This window comes from Astyanax mexicanus, chromosome 17, assembly GCF_023375975.1.
Source record: "Astyanax mexicanus isolate ESR-SI-001 chromosome 17, AstMex3_surface, whole genome shotgun sequence".
Lineage (NCBI taxonomy): Eukaryota > Metazoa > Chordata > Actinopteri > Characiformes > Acestrorhamphidae > Astyanax > Astyanax mexicanus.
In genome coordinates, this window is record NC_064424.1 from 20,204,247 (window position 1) to 20,226,119 (window position 21,873).

The following is a 21,873-nucleotide window of genomic DNA, read 5'->3' on the forward strand; positions in this document are numbered from 1 at the left end:
GAAAAAAGTAAAAAAAAAAAAAAGGTTCTTTTAATGTCATGAGTCCAGTTTAATTAATTAATTAATTAAATAATCCTACATAATTTTTCATTATTTTTTTTTTTTTTTTTTTTGCAGTTACGTAAACATGTTCTAGCCATGTACAGCTCTGGAAAAAATTAAGAGACCACTTCAGTTTCTCTGAGTTTGCTTTTTATAGGTTTATGTTTGGGTAAAATTAACATTGTTTTGTTATTCTATAAACTACGGACATTTCTCCCAAATTCAGAAGAAAATTAATTGTCATTTAGAGTATTTATTTGCACAAAAAGAGAACTGGCTGAAATAACAAAAAAGATGCAGAGCTTTCAGACCTCAAATAATGCAAAGTAAACAAGTTCATATTAATAAAGTTTTAAGAGTTCAGAAAATCAATATTTAGTGGAATAATCTTGGCATGTTCTCCTCCACCAGTCTTACACACTGCTTTTGGATTACTTTATGCCACTCCTGGTGCAAAAATTTAAGCAGTTCAGCTTGGTTTGATGGCTTGTGATCATCCATCTTCCTCGTGATTATATTTGAGAGGTTTTTAATTTGGTAAAATCAAGGAAAAACATCAATATTTTTCAGAGTATTTGTGAACGCAGCCTTGCAAATGAATACTGGTACATTTATGAAGAGCAAAAACAGGCTGGGGGAATTGTGATTAAATATCTTTAATATTTTCAGGCATATTTACATGAATGTGCAATATTTTTTTTAATAGGTTGAGGGGGGTTTGGTTAACCTTTCTGGTAAATGAGGAAAAAAACAACAATTACCTTAACCATTCCACAAACCATAACATAAATATGACAAGAAGAGAAACAGATAGAAAGAGAGATAGAGAGGCACTTTCCACAGGTATGGTTGTCATATTTTTCCTCATGTAACACTGTATAAAAGTATTGTATTGTACATCTGCATATCTGCTGTCTCCTGGCTTCAGGAGGTAGTGCGTGTGTGTGTGTGTGTGTGTGCACATGTCTGTCTTCCTCCAGGTCCAGGTTTGCGTTTTTTGCAGTGGGAGACGTGTGATACAGTACAGTACATTTTCATGCAACCTCAGAGTCCTCTGAATGAGCTCTCGACAGTTATATTAAAAAAAAAAAAGAACAATAAGTCTGTAAAGAATCTGTAAAGACTCTCAGACCTTCCTATAAATGAACAATACAAATAAAAATCAGAAATACAGTGGCTACAGTGATCCTTGGCTTTTTTGTTTGTTTGTTTTAAACCTGTGCTCCAAAGTGAGACAGAGCAAGCTCCTGAAATCTGTAAATACTGACAGTCCGTCCACGTGGATTAGCTGGCCAGGAGGTTTCTCCCTGGTCTTCAGGTCCTGTTCTATTATTACTGGATGCTGAGGTGTTTTTTTGCGTACATAGCTGTGTTTTGCTTGGTGTTGATCTGAGGCACTTGTGCAGCAACGGATCAGTAGAAGCCTGAGGCTCCGCCCCAATCCGGATCTTTCATTGATTGCAGGAGCTGAGGAGGGAGGGGGGCGGCGCTCACACATTCAGGATCTCGAACTCCTCCTCCGACTCGAACAGCTTGTCTGTGGACTCGATGAACTCTGAGGTGGAAAGAACAAAGCAGGTAAGAGAGGGGGTTGTGAGACCTTGAAGCAAACAAAAGCCCAGACTGATCAGAATGCTTCAGACTCATGTCACCAAGGCAGGGCCTTAATAAAGGCTGTGATAGTACTGATGATATTGAATAGCCTGAAATTATTCAATCAAGGTGTTTCATAAATCTATTTGTCTTCAGTGCTGCTACTCTAAGATTGGATGACATTTTACAAATTTGAAGCACATTTTATTTATTTATTTTACTTTATTTTTTATTTTTCTGAGTGGTACAGCATACTAAGATGCTGCCACTATTATCCGGAGATTACTGGTTCGAATCCTAAAGCAAATAATGTAAATGATTTTGTCCATGATTTAGTCACAGAATACAATTATTTTTAAAGAACTGGCACCAATAATACTAATCTACATGCTTCTAACCCCTCATTTTATTAACTTTAAATTTAAATACCCGTTATCAAAAGTTTCGTTTTAAAAAAGAAAAAGTTGTGATAAAAAAAGCATTCATTATTATTTTATGGTTAAATTCCCGATGTAACATACAGGTACTTCTCAAAAAAATTGCATATTGTGATTAAGTTCATTATTTTCTGTAATGTACTGATAAATATTAGGCTTTCATATATTTTAGATTCATTACACACAACTGAAGTATTTCAAGCCTTTTATTGTTTTAATATTGATGATTTTGGCAAAAAAAGTAAAGAAAAAACAAAAATCTAAAAAAATTAGCATATTTCATCCGACCAATAAATTAAAAGTGTTTTTAATACAAAAAAAGTCAACCTTCAAATAATTATTTCAGTTATGCACTCAATACTTGATCGGGAATCCTTTTGCAGAAATGACTGCTTCAATGCGGCGTGGTATGGAGGCAATCAGCCTGTGGCACTGCTGAGGTGTTATGGAGGCCCAGGATGCTTCGGTAGCGGCCTTAAGCTCATCCAGAGTGTTGGGTCTTGCGTCTCTCAACTTTCTCTTCACAATATCCCACAGATTCTCTATGGGGTTCAGGTCAGGAGAGTTGGCAGGCCAATTGAGCACAGTAATGTCATGGTCAGTAAACCATTGGTACCAGTGGTTTTGGCACTGTGAGCAGGGGCCAGGTCCTGCTGAAAAATGAAATCTTCATCTCCATAAAGCTTTTCAGCAGATGGAAGCATGAAGTGCTCCAAAATCTTCTGATAGCTAGCTGCATTGACCCTGCCCTTGATAAAATACAGTGGACCAACACCAGCAGCTGACTTGGCACCCCAGACCATCACTGACTGTGGGTACTTGACACTGGACTTCAGGCATTTTGGCATTTCCTTCTCCCTAGTCTTCCTTCAGACTCTGGCAACTTGATTTCCAAATGACATGCAAAATTTGAGCAACAGTCCAGTGCTGCTTCTCTGTAGCCCAGGTCAGGCGTTTCTGCCGCTGTTTCTGGTTCAAAAGTGGCTTGACCTGGGGAATGCGGCACCTGTAGCTCATTTCCTGCACACACCTGTGCACGGTGGCCCTGGATGTTTCTACTCCAGACTCAGTCCACTGCTTCCGCAGGTCTCAAGGTCTGGAATCGGCCCTTCTCCACAATCTTCCTCAGGGTCCAGTCACCTCTTCTTGTTGTGCAGCGTTTTCTGCCACACTTCCTTCCCACAGACTTCCCACTGAGGTGCCTTGATACAGCACTCTGGGAACAGCCTATTCGTTTAGAAATTTCTTTCTGTGTCAATAATGGCCTTCTGGACAGCAGTCAGGTCGGCAGTCTTACCCATGATTGTGGTTTTGAGTAATGAACCAGGCTGGGAGTTTTTAAAAGCCTCAGGAATCTTTTGCAGGTGTTTAGAGTTAATTCGTTGGTTCAGATGATTAGGTTAATAGCTCGTTTAGAGAACCTTTTCATGATATACTAATTTGTGAGATAGGAATTTGGGGTTTTCATGAGCTGTATGCCAAAAGCATCAGTATTAAATCAATAAAAGACCTGAAATATTTCAGTTGGTGTGCAATGAATCTTAAATATATGAAAGTTTAATTTTTATCATTTCATTATGGAAAATAATGAACTTTATCACAATATGCTAATTTTTTGAGAAGGACCTATAAATGTTACAAGAACGATTTATAAAGATTTTGTTCTAGAAACTGTCGGAACTAGTTATATTTTATTAAAGCGTTGGAATAGCAGGAACAGAGCTGTAGAAGGCAAATTTCCATTGTAAAAGGAGCTAGTTTTATCTCCAGAAATAACCCAGCACTCCTACATTCTGTAAATAAGGTCAGATGAAAGAATACCTAGATGAAGATGGATGATCACAAGCCATCAAACCAAGCTGAACTGCTTGAATTTTTGCACCAGGAGTGGCATAAAGTTATCCAAAAGCAGTGAGTAAGACCGGTGGAGAAGAACATGCCAAGATGCATGAAAACTGTGATTAAAAACCAGGGTTATTCCACCACATATTCATTTCTGAACACTTTAAAACTTTATGAATATAAATTATTTGAGGTCTGAAAGCTCTGCATCTTTTTTGTTGTTTTCTTTTTCATGAACATAGTGTTAGGCTGTGCTTCTGGATTCTTGTCGAGCCAGTATCAGATTGTGGTGGTTTTGCTATTGTTGTTAGTTGAGTGAGTAGTAGATCCTGGCTGAGCCCTATGCATAACCCCAGCTGTTAGGTGCAGGATTTGTCAATTTCCTGTATTATATTACTTGTTTTTTCAGCCATTTCTCATTTTTTGCAAATAGGAGCTCTAAATGAGACCACGTTAACGTTAGCTAGCTTTCCACTAATATTAGCTAGCTCTACGACAACCTTAGTTCTTCCCCAGTAACCTTAGCTAGCCCGCCGCTCATATTAGCTAGCTCTACGCTAACCTTAGTTCTCTCCCCAGGAACGTTAGCTAGTTTGCCGCTAATGTTAGCTAGCTAACCTTAGTTCTCTCTCAGGTAACATTGGTTAGATATTAACTTTTTTAACCTTAGTTCTTTCCCCGTTTTTGTTAGCTAGCTATCCGCTAATGTATGCTAGCTCTCAATTAACCTTAGTTCTCTCCCCAGTAACGTTAGCTAGCTCGCTGCTAATGTCAGCTAGCGCTACGCTAACCTTAGTTCTCTCCCCAGTAATGTTAGCTAGGTCGCTGCTAATGTTAGCTAGCGCTAGGCTACCCTTAGTTCTCTCCCCAGTAACTCGCCAATAATGTTAGTATGTGCTTTTCCACTGGCATTAAAATTAAATAAAAAAAATTTAAGGACCCGTGGGAACCCTGTTTTTGGCATGTCAGTGTATATGTGGTTTAAGGAATATGTTACCAAAAATGTTTTTTGGAAATGTTCCACAGCTTTATGGTTTAAGTGATGTTCAATACATTGCTCCCACCTGCTCCTGTGGTCTGCACTTCTGGTTTAGTCGGCGGAACGAATGGCGGCCAGTGAGAGGGATGCTTCTCCACCAGCTCAAACATCCGCAGATTCCGCTTCTTCAGGATCTCCTTTGGGATGATGAGCAGAATGGGTTAAAGCCCAGATAAACCAAAGTGAAATCACCACAATATAAGCTAGTGAGACATTTCACAGATACTGAGAGCCCTACCTGCTGAACCAGATTACACCAGCTGTCAAAGTCCTCCTCACTCTTGCAGAAGAAGCCCTGTTGTCAGCAATAAAGATAAATAAATAAACCCAACACAATAAATATAAAGATAGAAAGATACTCACTATGCTTGTTATGATTGCTGGGTAGGATATAACCATAACTGTCTATTTTGTGACAAAGAGTCAAGAATGAAAAAAAAAATATGTACAGAATATCTTTCACTTCACACATTCTGCTCTACTCCAATGGAAAATGTTTAAATTAAAATTTTAAATAGTTTAAATAATTTTATATTTTCAAGAAAATAACTAAATGAATAATTTAAATGGTTTCAAAATGCTTCAAAACTATATATCCTTTGGAAAAAAAAGAGACCACCTAAAATCATGAGTCTTTTTTTTTTTTTTACTAAATTAAAAACCTCTGGAATATAATCAAAAAGGAATATGAATGATCATAAGCCATCAAACGAAGCTGAACTACTTTGCACCAGGAGGGGCATAAAGTTATCCAAAAAGCATTGTGCAAGACTGGTAGAGGAGAACATGCCTGATGCATGAAAACTGTGACTAAAAACCAGGGTTATTCCACCAAATACTGATTTGTGAACTCTTAAACTGTATTAATATGAACTGAAAGCTCTGCATCTTTTTGTTATTGCAGTCATTTCTCATTGTTTGCAAATAAATGCTCTGAATGGCAATATTTCTAATTTTTTTCTGATTCAGAAACTGAAATGGTCTCTTATTTTTTTCCAAAGCTTTATATATTTAAAAAACCTGTGTGTTATTTAACTATTTAAACAAATAACTCAACTTAACCAGGCAGCACTGTGGACATGATAAAAATCCACCCTCCACATACACAGATATAATAAAAGAATAATGTACTTATCATGAAAGGCTTATTTGTTGCTAATTCTGTAATAACCTCACCAGTGCTACAGACGGGTCCAGGCTGGTGATCTTCATGCGCCGAGGGTTCCTCTGACAGTGGTAACTCTGATCGTCCACAGCAGTTCCCATCTCTGAATCCACCGCTGACTGCGTGGTGTGAGGGTCCAGGTAAATCAGTTCATCATCTGAAGAGAACAGCATAGAATATCTTAATAACGTAATTTTGAACTGTGGTTTAAAATTAGAGCCCTGAAAGAAAAAGTGGACAAGGGCTCGTTTATCCATAGAGTAGATCAAAAACACCACACACACCTAGAGCAATGGGGCACACTCACCTATAAATCCAATGAAGTAATAAGCCAGGTTGGGTTTTCCACCCAGCACTCCACATGATTGAGGCATCTTAAAACACTCCTTGAACAAAAAAAAGAGCAGTTTGGACTTTACAGTTCAGCACAATAGAAAAAACATAAGCATACTCTTTTTTATTTATTAATTTGAATAGACAGTTGTGCAAGTTATAGTTTATTCCCTATATTGTCATATAGAGCCTTTATAAAAAGAACTTTCCATATTTTGAGGATTAAATTGTGTCATAGTGTGTAATAGTGTCATACAGTGCTCCCCTGAGATAGTTAATACAGCCTGTGGTGTAAAACAGCCTGTGGTGTAAAACAGTATGCTTTATGTTATGAGTGACTAAGTCTATAGAGTAAAAACAGAACTTTCCATACTTTAAAGCTCTGCTTGTGAACAGATGTAAACTGTTTTAGGCTATGTCCACATTACAAGCCACATTGCTCAAATCCGATTTTTTGCTCAGATCGGATTTTGCTATCTTGACGGTTCACATTCACAAATGTAAGTAAGCTGTATCTTTGTGTAATGTGAACAAACCTGTCCCTGAAACACCTCACATGCGCACTTTGCTTTTGCTGTTTTTGCAGCTATAGCTGCACAGCAGCACCAAGAGGTGTGTGGGTACGAGAGAGAAGCACATAGCACATGTGTAAAAGAAAAAACACGCATGAATTCCAATTTCACTGTTCACATTCATGTTCCATGTTCATGGATCGGATATGTATCTGATTTAGGAACACATATGGAAGTGACTCAAATCGGATTTTGCACGTTCACACAGCCATGAAAAATCAGATCTGAGCCACATTGAGCAAAAAAATCAGATATGAGTCACTTCAGCCTGGTAATGTGAACATAGCCTTAGTGCGTATTAGGGGTGTGACGAGATCTCGTGGCACGACATCTCGCGAGATTAAAACGTGACGATATTTATCGTCAAGCTTAAACCTGTCTCTTAGTGTGGACTTTTTAAGAGGGATCTGGCAACACAGTAGCGATAGCAGCGAGTTTGGTTGCTGAGCAGTGAGAGCAGCTCTCAGCAGAAGAGGAAAATTCAGGCATTTGCATAGAAGATGCTTCTGCTACTTTTAAGTTGTTTGTCTGGCTGCATTTTGGCTCCAGTGGATACAATAAATAGTAACAGAGTGACCAACAAGAAACAAACCATATGTGAATACTGTAAGTAAATCGTACACGTGACTGTTTCATAGGCAGTTGTACTAATCCCTTAGCTCTGTACTGTATTTAAAAAAAATGTTCTGTCTCTGTTTTCACTTCAGGCATAGTCTTAATATGACTGGTTATGGTTATGCAGAGTTAAATTACAAGAGATTTAGGAGAAAAAAACACAAACCATAGGCTTAATATGACTGGTTGTGGTTTGCACTTATTGTTTGCACTATATAAGACCTAGAAAAGTTTTATTTTTTTATTCTTATTCTTATTTCTATTAATTAAAGAATAAATGTTTGAGAGAAACCAGTCTGTTAAGTTTGCGTTATATGATTTTGTCAAATAAAACTCTGGTTTTCAAGCCATTTTTCATTTTTGACGTTTTCTTTAAAATTTAATTTTTTAAATCTCATCTCGTCTCGTTCTCATGAACCCAGTATCGTGTCTCGTCTTGTCTCGTGATATTAGTGTCTCGTCACACCCCTAGTGTGTATCATATAGTGTCATATAGTGCCCCCCTGAGGTAGTTAATAAAGTCTGTAGTGTGTTGTGTACAACAGCCTGTAGTGTAAAACCGTATCTTTTATGTTATAAGTTATTGAGTCTATGGAGTAAAACCAGAACTTTCCCTACTTTAAGGGCCTGGATGTAGATGGGGTTGATGTTGTTGATGCCCATACGGAGTGGAATAAGCAGCAGCAGAGGCCTCCAGTCCAGGGGCTGCTGGGAGCGGCTAGTGGAGTGAGAGAAGGGAAACGGAACCTGCCGTTGCCCAGCTGAAGACTCATCTTGGGCCCTGAGCTTTGAATCCTGATTAGCCGGACGACATTGCTTCTCTAGAAGTGAGTGAGAGATAGAGAGTAAGAGGGAGAGAAGGAGAGAGGTAGAGATTTTATGTAAGTCCTTATGATTAGGGGTATGAATCACAGGGCTTTTTTTTTTTTTTTTTTTTACAATATGTTACCATCGTGAAACATTGCCCACGATAACAATGCTATATTATACACTATACTGTTATTTTGCAATAGTCGATACATTGCAAGACAATTCTCTATAATACTTAACAGCATCTGTGTTACTAAAGATGACTAAATACTCAAATAGCAGGAACTATGTACAGTGTTCATTGATATAAGTTTCATTATCTTTCACTGCAGGTTTATCATATTTATTTGATTAGAGACACCATCTGAAGTAATAATAACAGTAAGACAAATGGGGGGCCTGTGTTAATTTTTAAACCTTTTTTTTGAGATATTAGTATCCTAAAAGAACCTAGACACTAAATAGTGAAAGAATGTTGTGCAGGATAAAGACAGAGAGCGGCTATAGTGCACACAATTCAATCCTAGTCGAACTAAATAAAACGTTTTCACCTTGGCCCCCCACCTTTACTTTAATAAAAGCACGTACTGATGTCTTCTATCACTACTGTGTTATCCATTGACACGTACACAGCTAACGAGTTCCAGTCATCAAACAGAGCCAGCTTCCTGGGGAAGAAAAACACGAAATATTAAAATACATTTTTTCTATTAATTTTCATCTCTTTTTCTTGATATTTTAAAGCTGAAACTTAAAAAGGCAAAATAAATTTGGTATAATAGTGCATTACAAGTATAGCTCTTTGACATTGTGACATATTGACATTGATCCAACTCCAGATTGTTTGGGCTGAATGTGAGGCTTTTTGATCCGAGGCTCAATTCCATGTGGCAACAGATTTGTGTTTTTTTTTTTTCTCTCTTTTTTCCCCTAGCATCTTAACAACCCACCTGACCCAGTATATTTATGTTATTTTTAGAGCTTGGGGACCTCTTCTAATGAGTACATGCAGTTTGGTGGCTGTCGGCAAAGAGGATCTGGGATTTGGCAGCAGAGAAAACGAATGGGAGTGAATGGAAAGAATGTGGGACGAAAATAAAACACCAAATAAACAAGTGCAGGTCAAAACTACTCTGGATTTGTTTTAGGGGGCCTGCCCTTTAGATTGTGTATCCAAAATGGCATGTGTTGGTCTAGAAGAAATACAGTAGATGGGCTTGCATTTTGCACCTCACCTTCACTTTTAATGGAGAAAATTCTGGCTTAAGCTTTAACAAAAGTTTTTACAAAAAAAAACGTGCATCAGATCATAAACCTGTATAGAAGCCCACCACACCCCAATCAGAATGAATGATCTGGAGTCAGATTGAATGATTTGAAAAACTGCAGGATGTGACAAGAATCTGGTAGGAAAATAAGAAGAGAAAACTTCTTTTGGATTTGTGTCATTTGATTTTATTTATTTCTATTCACTTTATGCTATATTCTATATAGTCTTACTCTTCTATCATATTGATTGTTTTAAATATTTGAAATGTGTTATTTTACTTGTATGTGTGTAATAAAGAGAATGAAAGAAAGTGCTTCATTTTTCTTTCCAGTGAAAATGATACTTACTTGAGAACTTGGGCCACTGTGTTTGGACCGTACCATTCTCCAAAAGACTTTCCCTCACCCACCCCCATCTGGGCTGCTCAGAGATACAGACAGTGAACGCATCTCAGTATCATCACACAAAGAGGACTCTTATTAAACAATTAAGCACACATAGAGAACGAGCACAACAGGAAAACGGAGACATTTACTGAGCTTGTTTTTTCCACTCAATCTTATTCAAGAGAAGTACAGAGAACAAGGACAACTGTGCTTAATAATGATGGCCTTGAAGCGCAAATGGTCAGCATTGGTGGTTCAATACTGTATATTGTATGAGCTTGGCTCAAGCAGAGACAAGACTGTACAGGACCAGGTGGAGGTTTTATTTACACACCAGTGTGTATGTGCACACAGAGTATCACTTACCCATCTGGTGAATTGAATAACAGCTATCTTTTCTGTCCAGAAAGCAGTGTAGGATGCGCTGATACTCCACTGGTTGAGTTCCATCTGCTACCCGCCGCCAGTCTACAGTGTTTCAAAAAACAGTGCAGTTTCTTATACAGGTAACATATGCTAAGTAACCATGCTACCATTGCTAAAATACTGTAGCTAACAAGGTTCTTACTAAATTGAAAAGAAATTCAGGGATAAATAATACTAATACAGTGGTTTTCCAAAGTTTAAAAAAATGGTTAGTTTGGAAAAGGCTCTGTTCATACTGCAAGGCTAAAGTAACTCAGATTTAATGTGACACAGATCTGATTTTTAGAGCTGTGTGAACAGTAAAATCTTGGTCCAAACAGCTCTAAAAACAATCAGCACATCCCAAAGATTCTCAATGGGGTCACAATTCCAGCCCCATGAATCCTGGCATTGTCATCTTGGAATATGCCCGTAGCATCAGGTGTAGGGTAATTTACCACAGCAGGTCTGCCACCAGAGGGAAATGGAGGACAGACGGACGGACGGACGGACAGACAACCCACCAGAGAGGGAGAGCAGTGGCCATGCTGTTTGATGATGGAGAAACCATGTGGCCCAAACATACTGCATTGCTACAACATGCAATCAGAATCAGTTCTAAAGTGGTTAATAGCCAGTATTTTTTTATTTTTTCTATTTGTTTCTTTTTAGGTGCTGGACAGGTAAGAAGGAGCGCGCTCATACATTTTCCATCACGCAGGCCTTCTTTTGTTAAACACCCTAGGTAAGGGGCGGGCACCACTCTCTGTATGTTTTATTTATTACATTAGGTTTAGTGTAGTTAGCTTTTGTTTTCATTGTTTCCTTAGATAAGTTTTTGTTCTTTTTGTTTAGTTAGCTTAGGGATTTGGTTTGTTTTGTTAAGTTTTTTACTTTGGTGCCGTCCTGAATTCAGCCCTTTTGTTTTCAGTTGAGTATCTTTTTGAAAACTTCTTTGTATATTTGTAAATATTGGATTTGGATTTTGTCACTGTATATATTGAGTTGTGGCTTCAGTAAATGGTTTAAATGGCAATTTCTCTGGTCTGTGGTTTTGGTTTTCTCCCTCACAGTTTCACACACCCATACACTCATTTAACTCATCCACAATATTACATGCCCCGCTTATCCCTAGACAAACTAAAGGGGATGTAACACTATTAACTATTTTTAAAGTAAAAAAGTGCGGCCAAAGTTTTTCACAGTACAGTACAGTCATTTTTTATTTTATTTGGATTCCGTCACAGAGGTAAGTGAACACAGTTCAAGTCCTCTTGTTGGTGTTGCACGCTGTGTCTGCTCAAACAGGAAACAGAATAACAGTGTGCCATGTTGAGGGCACACAGAGTTCCTTAATACACTATACCAAACTGTGCTGTTAGTATGTGTGTCTTACCTCGTCCCAGGTGCCTGCAGACCAGAGCTTGTGCTAGTATCATCTGCCCACATCGCAGCATGCAGCCCCAGCCTGTGTCTGATGAAGGGCCTGTTCCACCTACAGCCCACAAATACAGCATCAGCATGAACTGAAAAACAGCCTATAAATTGGACAGTATTGTGTGAGTATCACTGACCTATAGGGGAGAACTTTTTTCTGTAGGTGAACCAAAGTCGTGAACGCACATCCAAAAGCAGCTCTGATTTTTCTGCAAAGGAAATGAAAAAGAAAAGCAAAAAGTCAGTTTCAATCCTATTTATAGTTAGCCTGTAAAACTCAACTAGCAGTGTATGACAATTGAATAAACCGCTTATTATAAATCATAGAGGGTATTAAGTTATTAAGCAGTTATTTAGTTTGATTATTATGTAGGGTTTGGAGTTTGAAGGCTCCCCAGACTGTCAGAAAAGCAAATTCAGAATCAAATTCAGGCCTCCATACTCATAACTTAACATGATCATTGTCGAATCTCCAACAGACCTTGGCAAACAATACTAATGCTTGGGCTGTACACGCAAATCATGATTTAGTCAATAAGACAACTGAAAAGTCAGGTGTCATTCCATGTGCAAGTTTTAACTACTTTAGAATACTTTGCCCTACTTAAAGAAAAAGAAAACAGAAGTCATGTTACCTGTTTTAACATTATAATACGCTCCTAAGATCCACACTGGCTCGTCAGTGTCTGGTATGTCTTCTAGGAATTCAGAGAGCACGTTGATCTGGTTTTCATACTTGGCTAAAACTGTAACAATGAAAGGTGGATTACTGTCTTGAATATTTTACACAAAAAACAACAGAAACTTCTGACAGGAGTAGAAGAAAATAAATAGGGATGCGCCGATGTGGGATTTCTGGATTGATGTGGATATCCGATATACACATTTATAACTTACAGAAAGACAAGACAACCTGGTATAACCTTAATAAAACAGTAAGCAAACAATACAAAGAAAGGTTTTTCCTAAGAAATATGTTTCTTTTGGTTTCACAATTATTACAGCTAACTTGTCCTAAAAAACACTTTTTAAATAAACAGGTAAAATGAAACAATATATCAACAGAAAATTATCTTAAATAGATTGGTAGCACGGTCAGTGTTAGCCCATACAACAAATACATTAGAAAGTATCGGTTTTAAATATCTAGACATTAGCCGATGCTGACGATTCTTAAAAAAAACAACAATTGTCAGCCAGTACTGATATAATTTCAATATCAATGTGCATTCCTAAACAAACATACCACTTAACTGACTATAAAACTACTTTTCATTATTTAGCATTATTTCTATTACTTTCTACTAAGTTGTAGCAGTATACCGTTATTAGGTAAAGCTTGATATAAAAACTGATAATTACCAAAAATACCATGGATATTTGTTTAATACCATTTTGCTGAAACAAAATGCAACCAATTTATTACTATTTTCAGAGCTTTAAAAAACAAAGAATCAATTTGTTGACAGAAATCAGCAAATTAATCCATAATAATCAGCTGGAAATGAAATATTTAAATTTAATAGACATTACATATAGATTTGATTAAATACTTACAATAATAAACTATTTTTGGCTTTAACCTAAACTTTCGTTTTTGTTCATTCCCTTAAGGGTCAATTTACCCTTTCAGAAAAAATAATCAATTTCAGGTCAATTTAAGTCCCTTAAAAGTAGACAAAAAAACAACTGCAAATGAATATAACCTAGTACAAATATGTCTTTTAACTAAAAGAATTAAAGACACACACACAAAGGCGTCACAACAGTGACGATATTTTCTTAGACTGTGTAATAATAAAAATAATAATAATAATAATAATAAACAAGAGAAAGAACGGTAAAACACCACATAATGCCGTAAAATCGGTTACCATACCGTACAAATTTATAAACTAATTTAATTACTGCTGTATCCTGTGGTCAGATTGCTGAGCTGTTCAATCCAGAACCTCATATATCAGTTATTATAAAAACACCAGTTAGTAATCTAACTCAGATCAGCAGCTGCAGTCAACGAGAGGAATCAGTCCAGAGTCACTCTGCTCTGCTCTGCCTGGTGAGAGATGCGTTCAGGCCAACACCAAGGAACAATGAGAAAACTTGAAACTCAGTTACGAAATCCTTCCCGGATAAACAGCAGTGAAAGATCCGGCTTCAGCGGTCAACCCGCCGACTATTGCCGACTTTAAACTGGGCACACAGGCGATAAACCCACTTAGCCCATGTATATTACGGCCTTATTTACAGTTATTTTGTTTCTACATTTCTTACCTGCCTCCATCCTGGGCTGTCATCGGTGTTTAAAGTCAACGATACAAATATAGCGCGGTGGATTGTGGATAATGCGGTCCATTTTTCCAGTTCGTTCTGTTACAGGGCAGAAAATAAACTACACGCCCCATCTTTGTAATGCGATACGCAACTGACAAACGTATTCAAAACACTGCAGGGCATGATGGGAGTTGTAGTGTCTGGGTGAACACCGTCGTTTTCCTGGTTACGTCACATGTTTTTGTGGTTAGCGGGCTAGCCTAGCTGAGCAGAGCTTTGGAGACATCCTCAGTAAATACAGAGGTATCTGTTGCGTAACTTTTTTAACGGTAGCTAGCTGTCCTAGCTATGTTGTTTAGCTAATATTATTAACAGTCGTATTTAGTTGGAGAGCATGCGCGGTACCTTGTGTTAGTGACAGGCGCTTCCACTGGATAGCGTTAGCTAGTTAACCAGCTAACGTTAACCTAGCTAATAAGTATATAATGGTGATATATCTGCTAGCGTTAACCATTTTAAAAACTTCGATAAGAGATGTAGCTAGTTGGTTAAGGTTGGGCTAGATCGGTTAACGTTAACTAGTTATGTTTTGGCTGCAATTTTTCAGCTAGCCATGTAAACTAACCTAGGTAGCTAACTAAGTTACCCCTTTAACCAAACATTTTAGCTAGCTAGCTAGTGAGGCTGTTGCTGTGTAATAAAATCATTTAACGTTAAGCCATTTCTGTGAGCTTTTCCAGCTAACGTTACCTTATTTTAGTCAGGTTGGGTTATAGCTAACGTTCATGCGAATGTATGTGTATATATGTCTGTGTAACCTACCTAGGTTAAAGTTTGTGGCTCTAGCTATGTTTTTGACTAGGATTGTACAGCTATTAGCTAACTCTAGCTATGTAAGCTAACCTTACTCCTTTAACCAAACATTTAGCTTGGCTATTTCTGTGTAGTGAAACCATTTAAGCAATTTTTGTGAGCTTGCTTATCCAGCTAGCGTTAGCTTAGCTAGGTTAGGTTATATCGTTATTGAGAATAGTAACCTGGCTTGCCTAACTAGGTTAATATGTTTAGAAACTTGTTTATATATAAAATGCACGTTTTAAACCCAATGTTGGTCACTCAGCAATATCCTGTGATTTTTATTCGTATCATAAATGAACGACAGACGTTAGCTTAGGCTAACTAGCTATTTAGAATGTGAGCTACCACTATATAATCCTAAAAATAATTTACCTTAACTGTTACTTTAGCGATTTTTTTATTTTTCTGAATGAACGTGTGAGCCAAATGAATGAGGAATTCGAACATGGCTAGAAAACGCCCCACTCGCATAAAAATGCACTAGTTTTACAATAGTCCACATAATATTGTAGCTACAGTTTATACAATAATAATGTAGCTATAAACACAATATCAGAAATCTTCCTGGAGAGCTGCCCTTCAACTGATTTAACGTTACTAGTTCCAACCTTGATCTAAAACACCCCATTCAGCCAATCAAGGACACTGGTGAAGACACCAAGCTAGCTAATTAGCTGGTTAAACCAGCTGAGGAGGAAAAGGGTTGGATCTGATGCTGTCCATACACTACATGACTTTGAAAATACTATGAAAAAACTTTAAACATCATTAAAGTCTGACTCCTTACAGACTTTTTACTTACAGACTAGTCACAGGCTAAGATTTTGTAAAGACTGGTGATCACTATTTGCAAGACTGCAACTATATTATTTTCCATCATGCTTCTGGTTGAGTTTACACACAGTACATATTACATATTAAATCACATATAATGTTTATATCAATACTGTGATTTATCAGAGACTCCCCATCAACAGTTTATGCTTCTTCCCCCCCTTTTTGCTACAACCTTGTATAGCAAAGAATCGCAGTTTCACTGCTGTACATTTCCCTTTGATTTAGATAGAATTAATGCAATAAAGAATATCATTCATGCTAAATGTGTAATTTATTAAACTTTATCAAAAATAGCACTGCACAATAAGACAAAGTAGTGCCAAAAAATAATATAATAATAATTTAAATATAATGACTTTAAAGTGCTACCTGTGTTTAAAATACTGTACATATTAAATTAAGTGCCATATAAGGCCTATTAACTGCAAAATGTGTTCTTTTTCAGTCATGTAAAACATTTTTGCCTTACGGCTTTCCGTAGCTCTCCTCTTGGTTGTTGTCATTGTTCAAGTCACTATTTGCGTGAGCCAAGTCTCAAGACTTACAATAATATTAAACACTGTTGATTTTATCTGAACACCAAGACGAGAAAAAGATTGACTAAAACTTTCAGTCCTAACCACCTTACATTGAACGATCGAGATGACGCTAGCGCAACTCTAGGCAGACTCTCGTGTTTTTATCCAGACTTCCCGACAAGTTGTCTACGACAGTGAAATCGCTTGAAAATCGTTAGGTGTAAAGTCAGCATAAGACTGCATGACACAGGGAAAATTACATTGCTATTGTAAGAAAATCAATTATAAAATATGTCATTATTCTTAGATAGGAGTGATTAAAATAAACCTGTTCATAAATAATCGGTCTCTGGTATATATATTAATTAAAAAAATAAGAAAGTATGGAAGTTTTTATTTTGTATCAGAAAATCATACAATTTGCCTTGAATACCATAGCCTTTCCTGCAGTTTGACTCTTACAAATGCCCATATTTCAACGTTGCTGAAACAATATATTGTGCAGCTAGCTCTTCAGGAGCAGGGTTGGAGACTACTGACATGCAGTGCATAAACAGAGCACAAAAAGAAAGAGAATTTGTTTGCGGTAGATTATTTATTTATTGTAACATTTATTCTTGACAAAAAATCTCATACTGTTAAAGCCTTTACATTTATTTGTGGGATAAGCGGCAGAAGCATTGTTAAAACAAAAAATAAATTACCAAACACAAATTTATTAACACAAAACCAATGTTTTTGTGTTTTGTTTTAGTATAGCTTAGGCTGTGGTTTTGGACTGGAAATGCATGTTAGTTTGTAATTGTGAAACATTTGTTGTATAAAAGTACTGTTTCTACAGTATGAAATGAAAGTCATAATAAAATTGTTGTATCCTTTTTTTTTCGATAGCCCTTTGCTTAGAGGAGAGCCAGCGTGCAACATGTCGTACGTCTTTGTAAACGATTCTCTTCAGACCACCATGCCTCTGCTGCAGGCCTGTATTGATGGTGACTTGGGCTTCACCAAGCGCCTCTTGGAGTCTGGCTTCGATCCCAATGCTCGAGACTGCCGTGGACGGACTGGACTGCACCTGGCTGCAGCTCGGGGCAATGTGGATATTTGTCGTCTGCTCCATAAATTTGGAGCTGACCTCCTAGCCACTGATGCACAGGGAAATACTGCCCTGCATATGTGTGGCCATGTTGACACCATCCAGTTTCTGGTGTCCAATGGACTCAAGATCGATATCTGGTCAGTAGCATCATGAATTAACTGCAAGCTATGCCTGTTTTATGTAACATTGGTTTATAGTAAGCATGTACTTTAACTCAGGACCTGACAATGATGCATTAAACCTCTTAATATCTCTAGACACTTATATTCCAAATAAATTCAGGAGCAGGGCTTGGTGTTCTGGGCTGCTCCTGGGCTCAAGAAGAGCTTTTAAACTTGACCAAATGTTAAACGTAATACTATAATAATAGTGTAGTTTAGGAATAACAGCATCCTGTCAAAGGTGCCATCACTTAACTTTCAAAACTTAAAGTTTCCATTGCTGTTTCTCTGCAGTAATCACAATGGAGCAACTCCACTGGTGCTGGCCAAGAGGCGTGGTGTGAACAAAGATGCGCTTCGTCTGCTGGAGGGGCTGGAGGAGCAGGAGGTGAAGGGCTTCAACCGCAGCTCCCATTCCAGCTTAGAGAAGATGCACATTGCAGAGAATGAGAGGTGAGTCATTGCAAGCATAAGAGAAATAACGAACACCTATATGTTCCCCATTAGCAGAATAGCTAGTAGAAACCCTTTTTTATGTTCAAAAACACCAGCTTGATATTGCACTGACAGGCAAGATAGTCATGGGACATGGATCAAGGATTGTGTCTAACATCTTTTGCCCAGTTTCATGCACATTGATTATGGGATATGTGACTGGGTTCTCCTACATTCAGTGTGCATGTGATTTCTGCCACAGTCTCCTGTCTGTTCGTACTGACAATTTGAGCCAGACACCACCGGTTACGATCATTACCCTCTGTGTCCTCTGGTCTTTTCTGAGATATTTCTGGTACACATATGACGCTGTTGATCGACGAATGTTAAAAGCCCGCACAGCTTTAGAAATGGAAAGTCCCTTTCATCCTCAATATAAGGCCTCACACAAATTAGATACTAGTTGGCAGAGGTTGTTTTATCACCTATCATATTTTGCAGGTATATTATAGTTGCTGACATTAGCCCACCTGTTTGTACATCATTTATCAGGCCCCTCTGCCACATCAATCAATGGCTGAAGAACAACAAGTTAATAATTTGATGTTAATGGTAACAAATACGTAGTTTTAATGTAGTGTCTAGTCAGTCTGTATATCTCACAGATGTCACTGTTTCTCTCCTGCAGTGCCATGGAAAGCCACTCGCTCCTGAACCCCCATGCATACGACGGCGATGGGGTGCTTTCAAGTTTCCGCACTACATGGCAGGAGTTTGTGGAGGACCTTGGCTTCTGGAGGGTTCTGCTGCTCTTACTGGTCATTGCGCTGCTTTCATTGGGCATTGCTTACTATGTCAGTGGAGTCTTGCCTTTTACTTCTAACCAACTGGAACTGGTGCATTAATATCCCCTAAGCAGTATTGAGTTAATGCATACCTATGACGTTGACTGAATTGGTTATTCATTTCAAGGAACTTCTCAAAACATTAACCCCAAGTTGTGCAAATGCCTTTATAATTATTTTATTGTTTAAAAATTGTAAATCTTTGTAAATATAAGAGAGTCTGATGTCCAAGTGCAACAAAGCTGTTACCTTGTGTTGCTACTATATTGCACTCATTCCAAGTAATGTTTAAAGTTAATATCTAACATGTAAAAGGATGCAACTCTTTGCATTTTCACACGTGTCTGTTTTTCTGTCCAATGCTTGTAAAAAAATGTAAATGATCATGAAAATGTTTTTTTCTGAACGTATTTACAATGTGTTATTCAGCTGGTAAAGTCACAGTTTTGCTTTGTATTATACACATTTCTGAATTTACCACATCTAATCTGTTTGTGTCAATGTTTCTTTGAACTGTATAGAGGGCTAGTGAAGGGACAGAAGCTAAAGTAGTGTGTTGGACCGGTTTCTTAGATGTAAGCCTAGAATTCTAAACATCTTAATCTGGACCTACAAGACTACAAGGGATCAAGTGCTTCTTGAGCTGAATTGTTTTAGAATTAAAAAAATAAATACATTTGAACCTTTAGGATTGATTAGTTTTGGGACTAAGAAACTGTGTGCAGGGCCAGAGACTTTATGACCTGTACTAAGAACCCCTGAACAGTGGTTTTCAGACGTATGGTGTCGTTCGTAATTTGACGACTCTTGGCCTCCCTTAAAGGGAAGCCTTGGGCTAGCTTAAAATAGACTCTTAAAGATTATCTAGTCATACATCACTACAAAAGTTTTAAATTCAAAAGAAAGAAGATAAAAATAACAGACGAGTGCCTTGAGTCAAAGAAAGGAGAAGACGAATGTTCCGAAATTCTAAGTTGATTCTTTATTGTTCTTGAAGTCAGCCAGATTCAGTCAGGAGGATTCAGTCTTCTGATGGTACAAGCTTCAGTCTTCTGACAACACACAGGAATACATGCTCTTTTATACAGTATCTGGGTGAACAACGGTGGGGGCTTTTAGCTCCACTTTCCCGTGGGAGCTTGGGCACTCTTCTCGTGAGAGAAAGCTGACCTTGAGCAACGTCTGGGCTTTTCAGCTGAAGTCAGACAAAACCCAAGGTCGCCTCAACCAGCACCTCACGCCTTGGTACAGACTGTACAGGCCTCAGAGAAAGGGTCAGACACCTGTTTTAACAGAACTTAGTGAACTCTAGACTTTTCATCCAAATATACTATTATAAAGGTAATATAGCATATATTGATCATCAATTTAGGGCCCACATTCCCCCCTTGCGTGGGATTTATCCCACGCATCAATTGTGGTGTGATTGGTTAAGTTATTTGTTGTTATCTAGTAAATAAAGATCAAGTTTTGAACTAAGTTTTAACATTTTTAAGGTGCAGGTTCCGTGCTATTTATAAGTCCCAAGCCCATATCAAGCCATGCTGATCCGCCATGATTTGCATGCAAAAATGCGAGCAAATATGAAAGAGTAGTAGGAAATACATGATTATACATAGCATCTATAACACCAAAACAGATGAATAAATGATGGTGTAACTACAAAAGGTATGAAGACTCACATATACAAATGGATTACATATGATATATAAATTGAATAGCACATATGGTTTAAGTTCCATATTAATATATTGTCCACCAGGAGGGTCAGACAGGTCCAAAGGAATTTACACATCTCAAGTATTGAGATGGCCATTTATTACAACTTTTTGGTATAAGTATCTTACTTTGCCCCACATTCCCCACCTCAGTTGGAAACTGGCGACTAATCGAGCATAGAGCGGCACGTCAAACATGGCACCTGGCAAAGCTACCCAACGTGACCCCACATGCAGCAGCATACCCCAAGAACCAAGGGTTAAGGCAAACCACCCCGGAACAAAGTCAAGGATGGCCAACCCCCCCTAGAACCAAAGGCACTTTGCCGATGAGAGAGTAGCGACGTCATTTGGTGGCTTCCTGGAAAAACTACCTCATAGGTCCCCTATGGGATTGTGTAGCGTTACCAAGACAATGCACAGTCAAGAGGCTCCTCTTCACGCCTCTTCAGAGGATGTTGGGAATGCGAGCAGAAAAAAAAGTATAACCCAGAAATAAGCCTAGGCAATGAAGTGCCAATTAAGCCTGTCCCCCCTTGCGCACAATACACATATGTAACAGTAAAACATTTCACCAAACAGTGAAAGGCACTCTTGTAAAAAATAAAAACACACAATCAATTAAGATGGAACATTGGGACAGAAATGCAAAGGGTGCTTGATTAAGTAGTCCACAGAGTTGGAGAAGAAATGCAAAGATCAAGAAACGAGTACAAAGTTCAAATCCAGAAAACAGGAAGTAGCAAAAAAAAAAGATAAAACGATGGTCTTCCGCCTTTTGTGACTTTACGCCACGTAGAAAGGCACGGTGCAGGTCAAGGGAGAGGTTACTAGCACTTCACCTTGACCCGTAGTCTCCAGGGAAAGGGTCGAAGGACATAAAATGACAAGTCAGTCCGACATTAGAAAAATAAGGAAACGTGAATCACAGCGCATTGGACAGTAAGACCAGAAATATTTTGCTTAACCAAAATTTTTAACACAAGGCACAACAAAACAAACATCAAAATAAAATAAAATACGAAAGAATCATACCCAATGTCATTAACATTGGCGTCATTAACATAATAGCGTTCTATTGACCAGAAAATAACCAGGAAAAACAAAGAAATTGAGCAGCCTGTGAGTTTTGTACATTGGCGTGTCAAATATATATAGATGAATTACAGAAGAATATGTAAAAAC

At 37.9% G+C, this 21,873-nt stretch overlaps 2 protein-coding genes across 4 annotated transcripts; one reads left to right on the top strand and one right to left on the bottom strand.

Moving 5' to 3' along the window:
• Positions 1-682: 682 nt before the first annotated feature.
• Positions 683-15,065, bottom strand: atg4a (autophagy related 4A, cysteine peptidase). 3 transcript variants are annotated; one of them, XM_049466079.1, is made up of 13 exons: positions 15,043-15,065; positions 12,582-12,692; positions 12,084-12,155; positions 11,906-12,004; positions 10,471-10,572; positions 10,066-10,138; positions 9,037-9,116; positions 8,257-8,459; positions 6,426-6,504; positions 6,130-6,275; positions 5,192-5,248; positions 4,979-5,090; positions 683-1,597 (listed from the first exon to the last, which is right to left on the bottom strand). In XM_049466079.1, the coding sequence occupies exons 4-13, from the start codon at positions 11,964-11,966 to the stop codon at positions 1,533-1,535; spliced, it is 978 nt and encodes a 325-aa protein (XP_049322036.1). In that variant the 5' UTR covers positions 11,967-12,004; positions 12,084-12,155; positions 12,582-12,692; positions 15,043-15,065; the 3' UTR covers positions 683-1,532. The 3 variants fall into 3 exon arrangements, with proteins under 3 accessions (XP_049322036.1, XP_007247106.3, XP_049322035.1); XM_007247044.4 differs by lacking the exon at positions 15,043-15,065 and adding an exon at positions 14,221-14,407; XM_049466078.1 differs by lacking the exon at positions 15,043-15,065 and adding an exon at positions 13,855-14,140.
• On the top strand, positions 14,405-19,452 carry ankrd46a (ankyrin repeat domain 46a). Its single transcript, XM_007247043.4, has 4 exons — positions 14,405-14,523; positions 17,325-17,666; positions 17,985-18,143; positions 18,814-19,452. The coding sequence occupies exons 2-4, from the start codon at positions 17,356-17,358 to the stop codon at positions 19,028-19,030; spliced, it is 687 nt and encodes a 228-aa protein (XP_007247105.1). The 5' UTR covers positions 14,405-14,523; positions 17,325-17,355; the 3' UTR covers positions 19,031-19,452.
• The last annotated feature ends 2,421 nt before the right edge of the window (positions 19,453-21,873 follow it).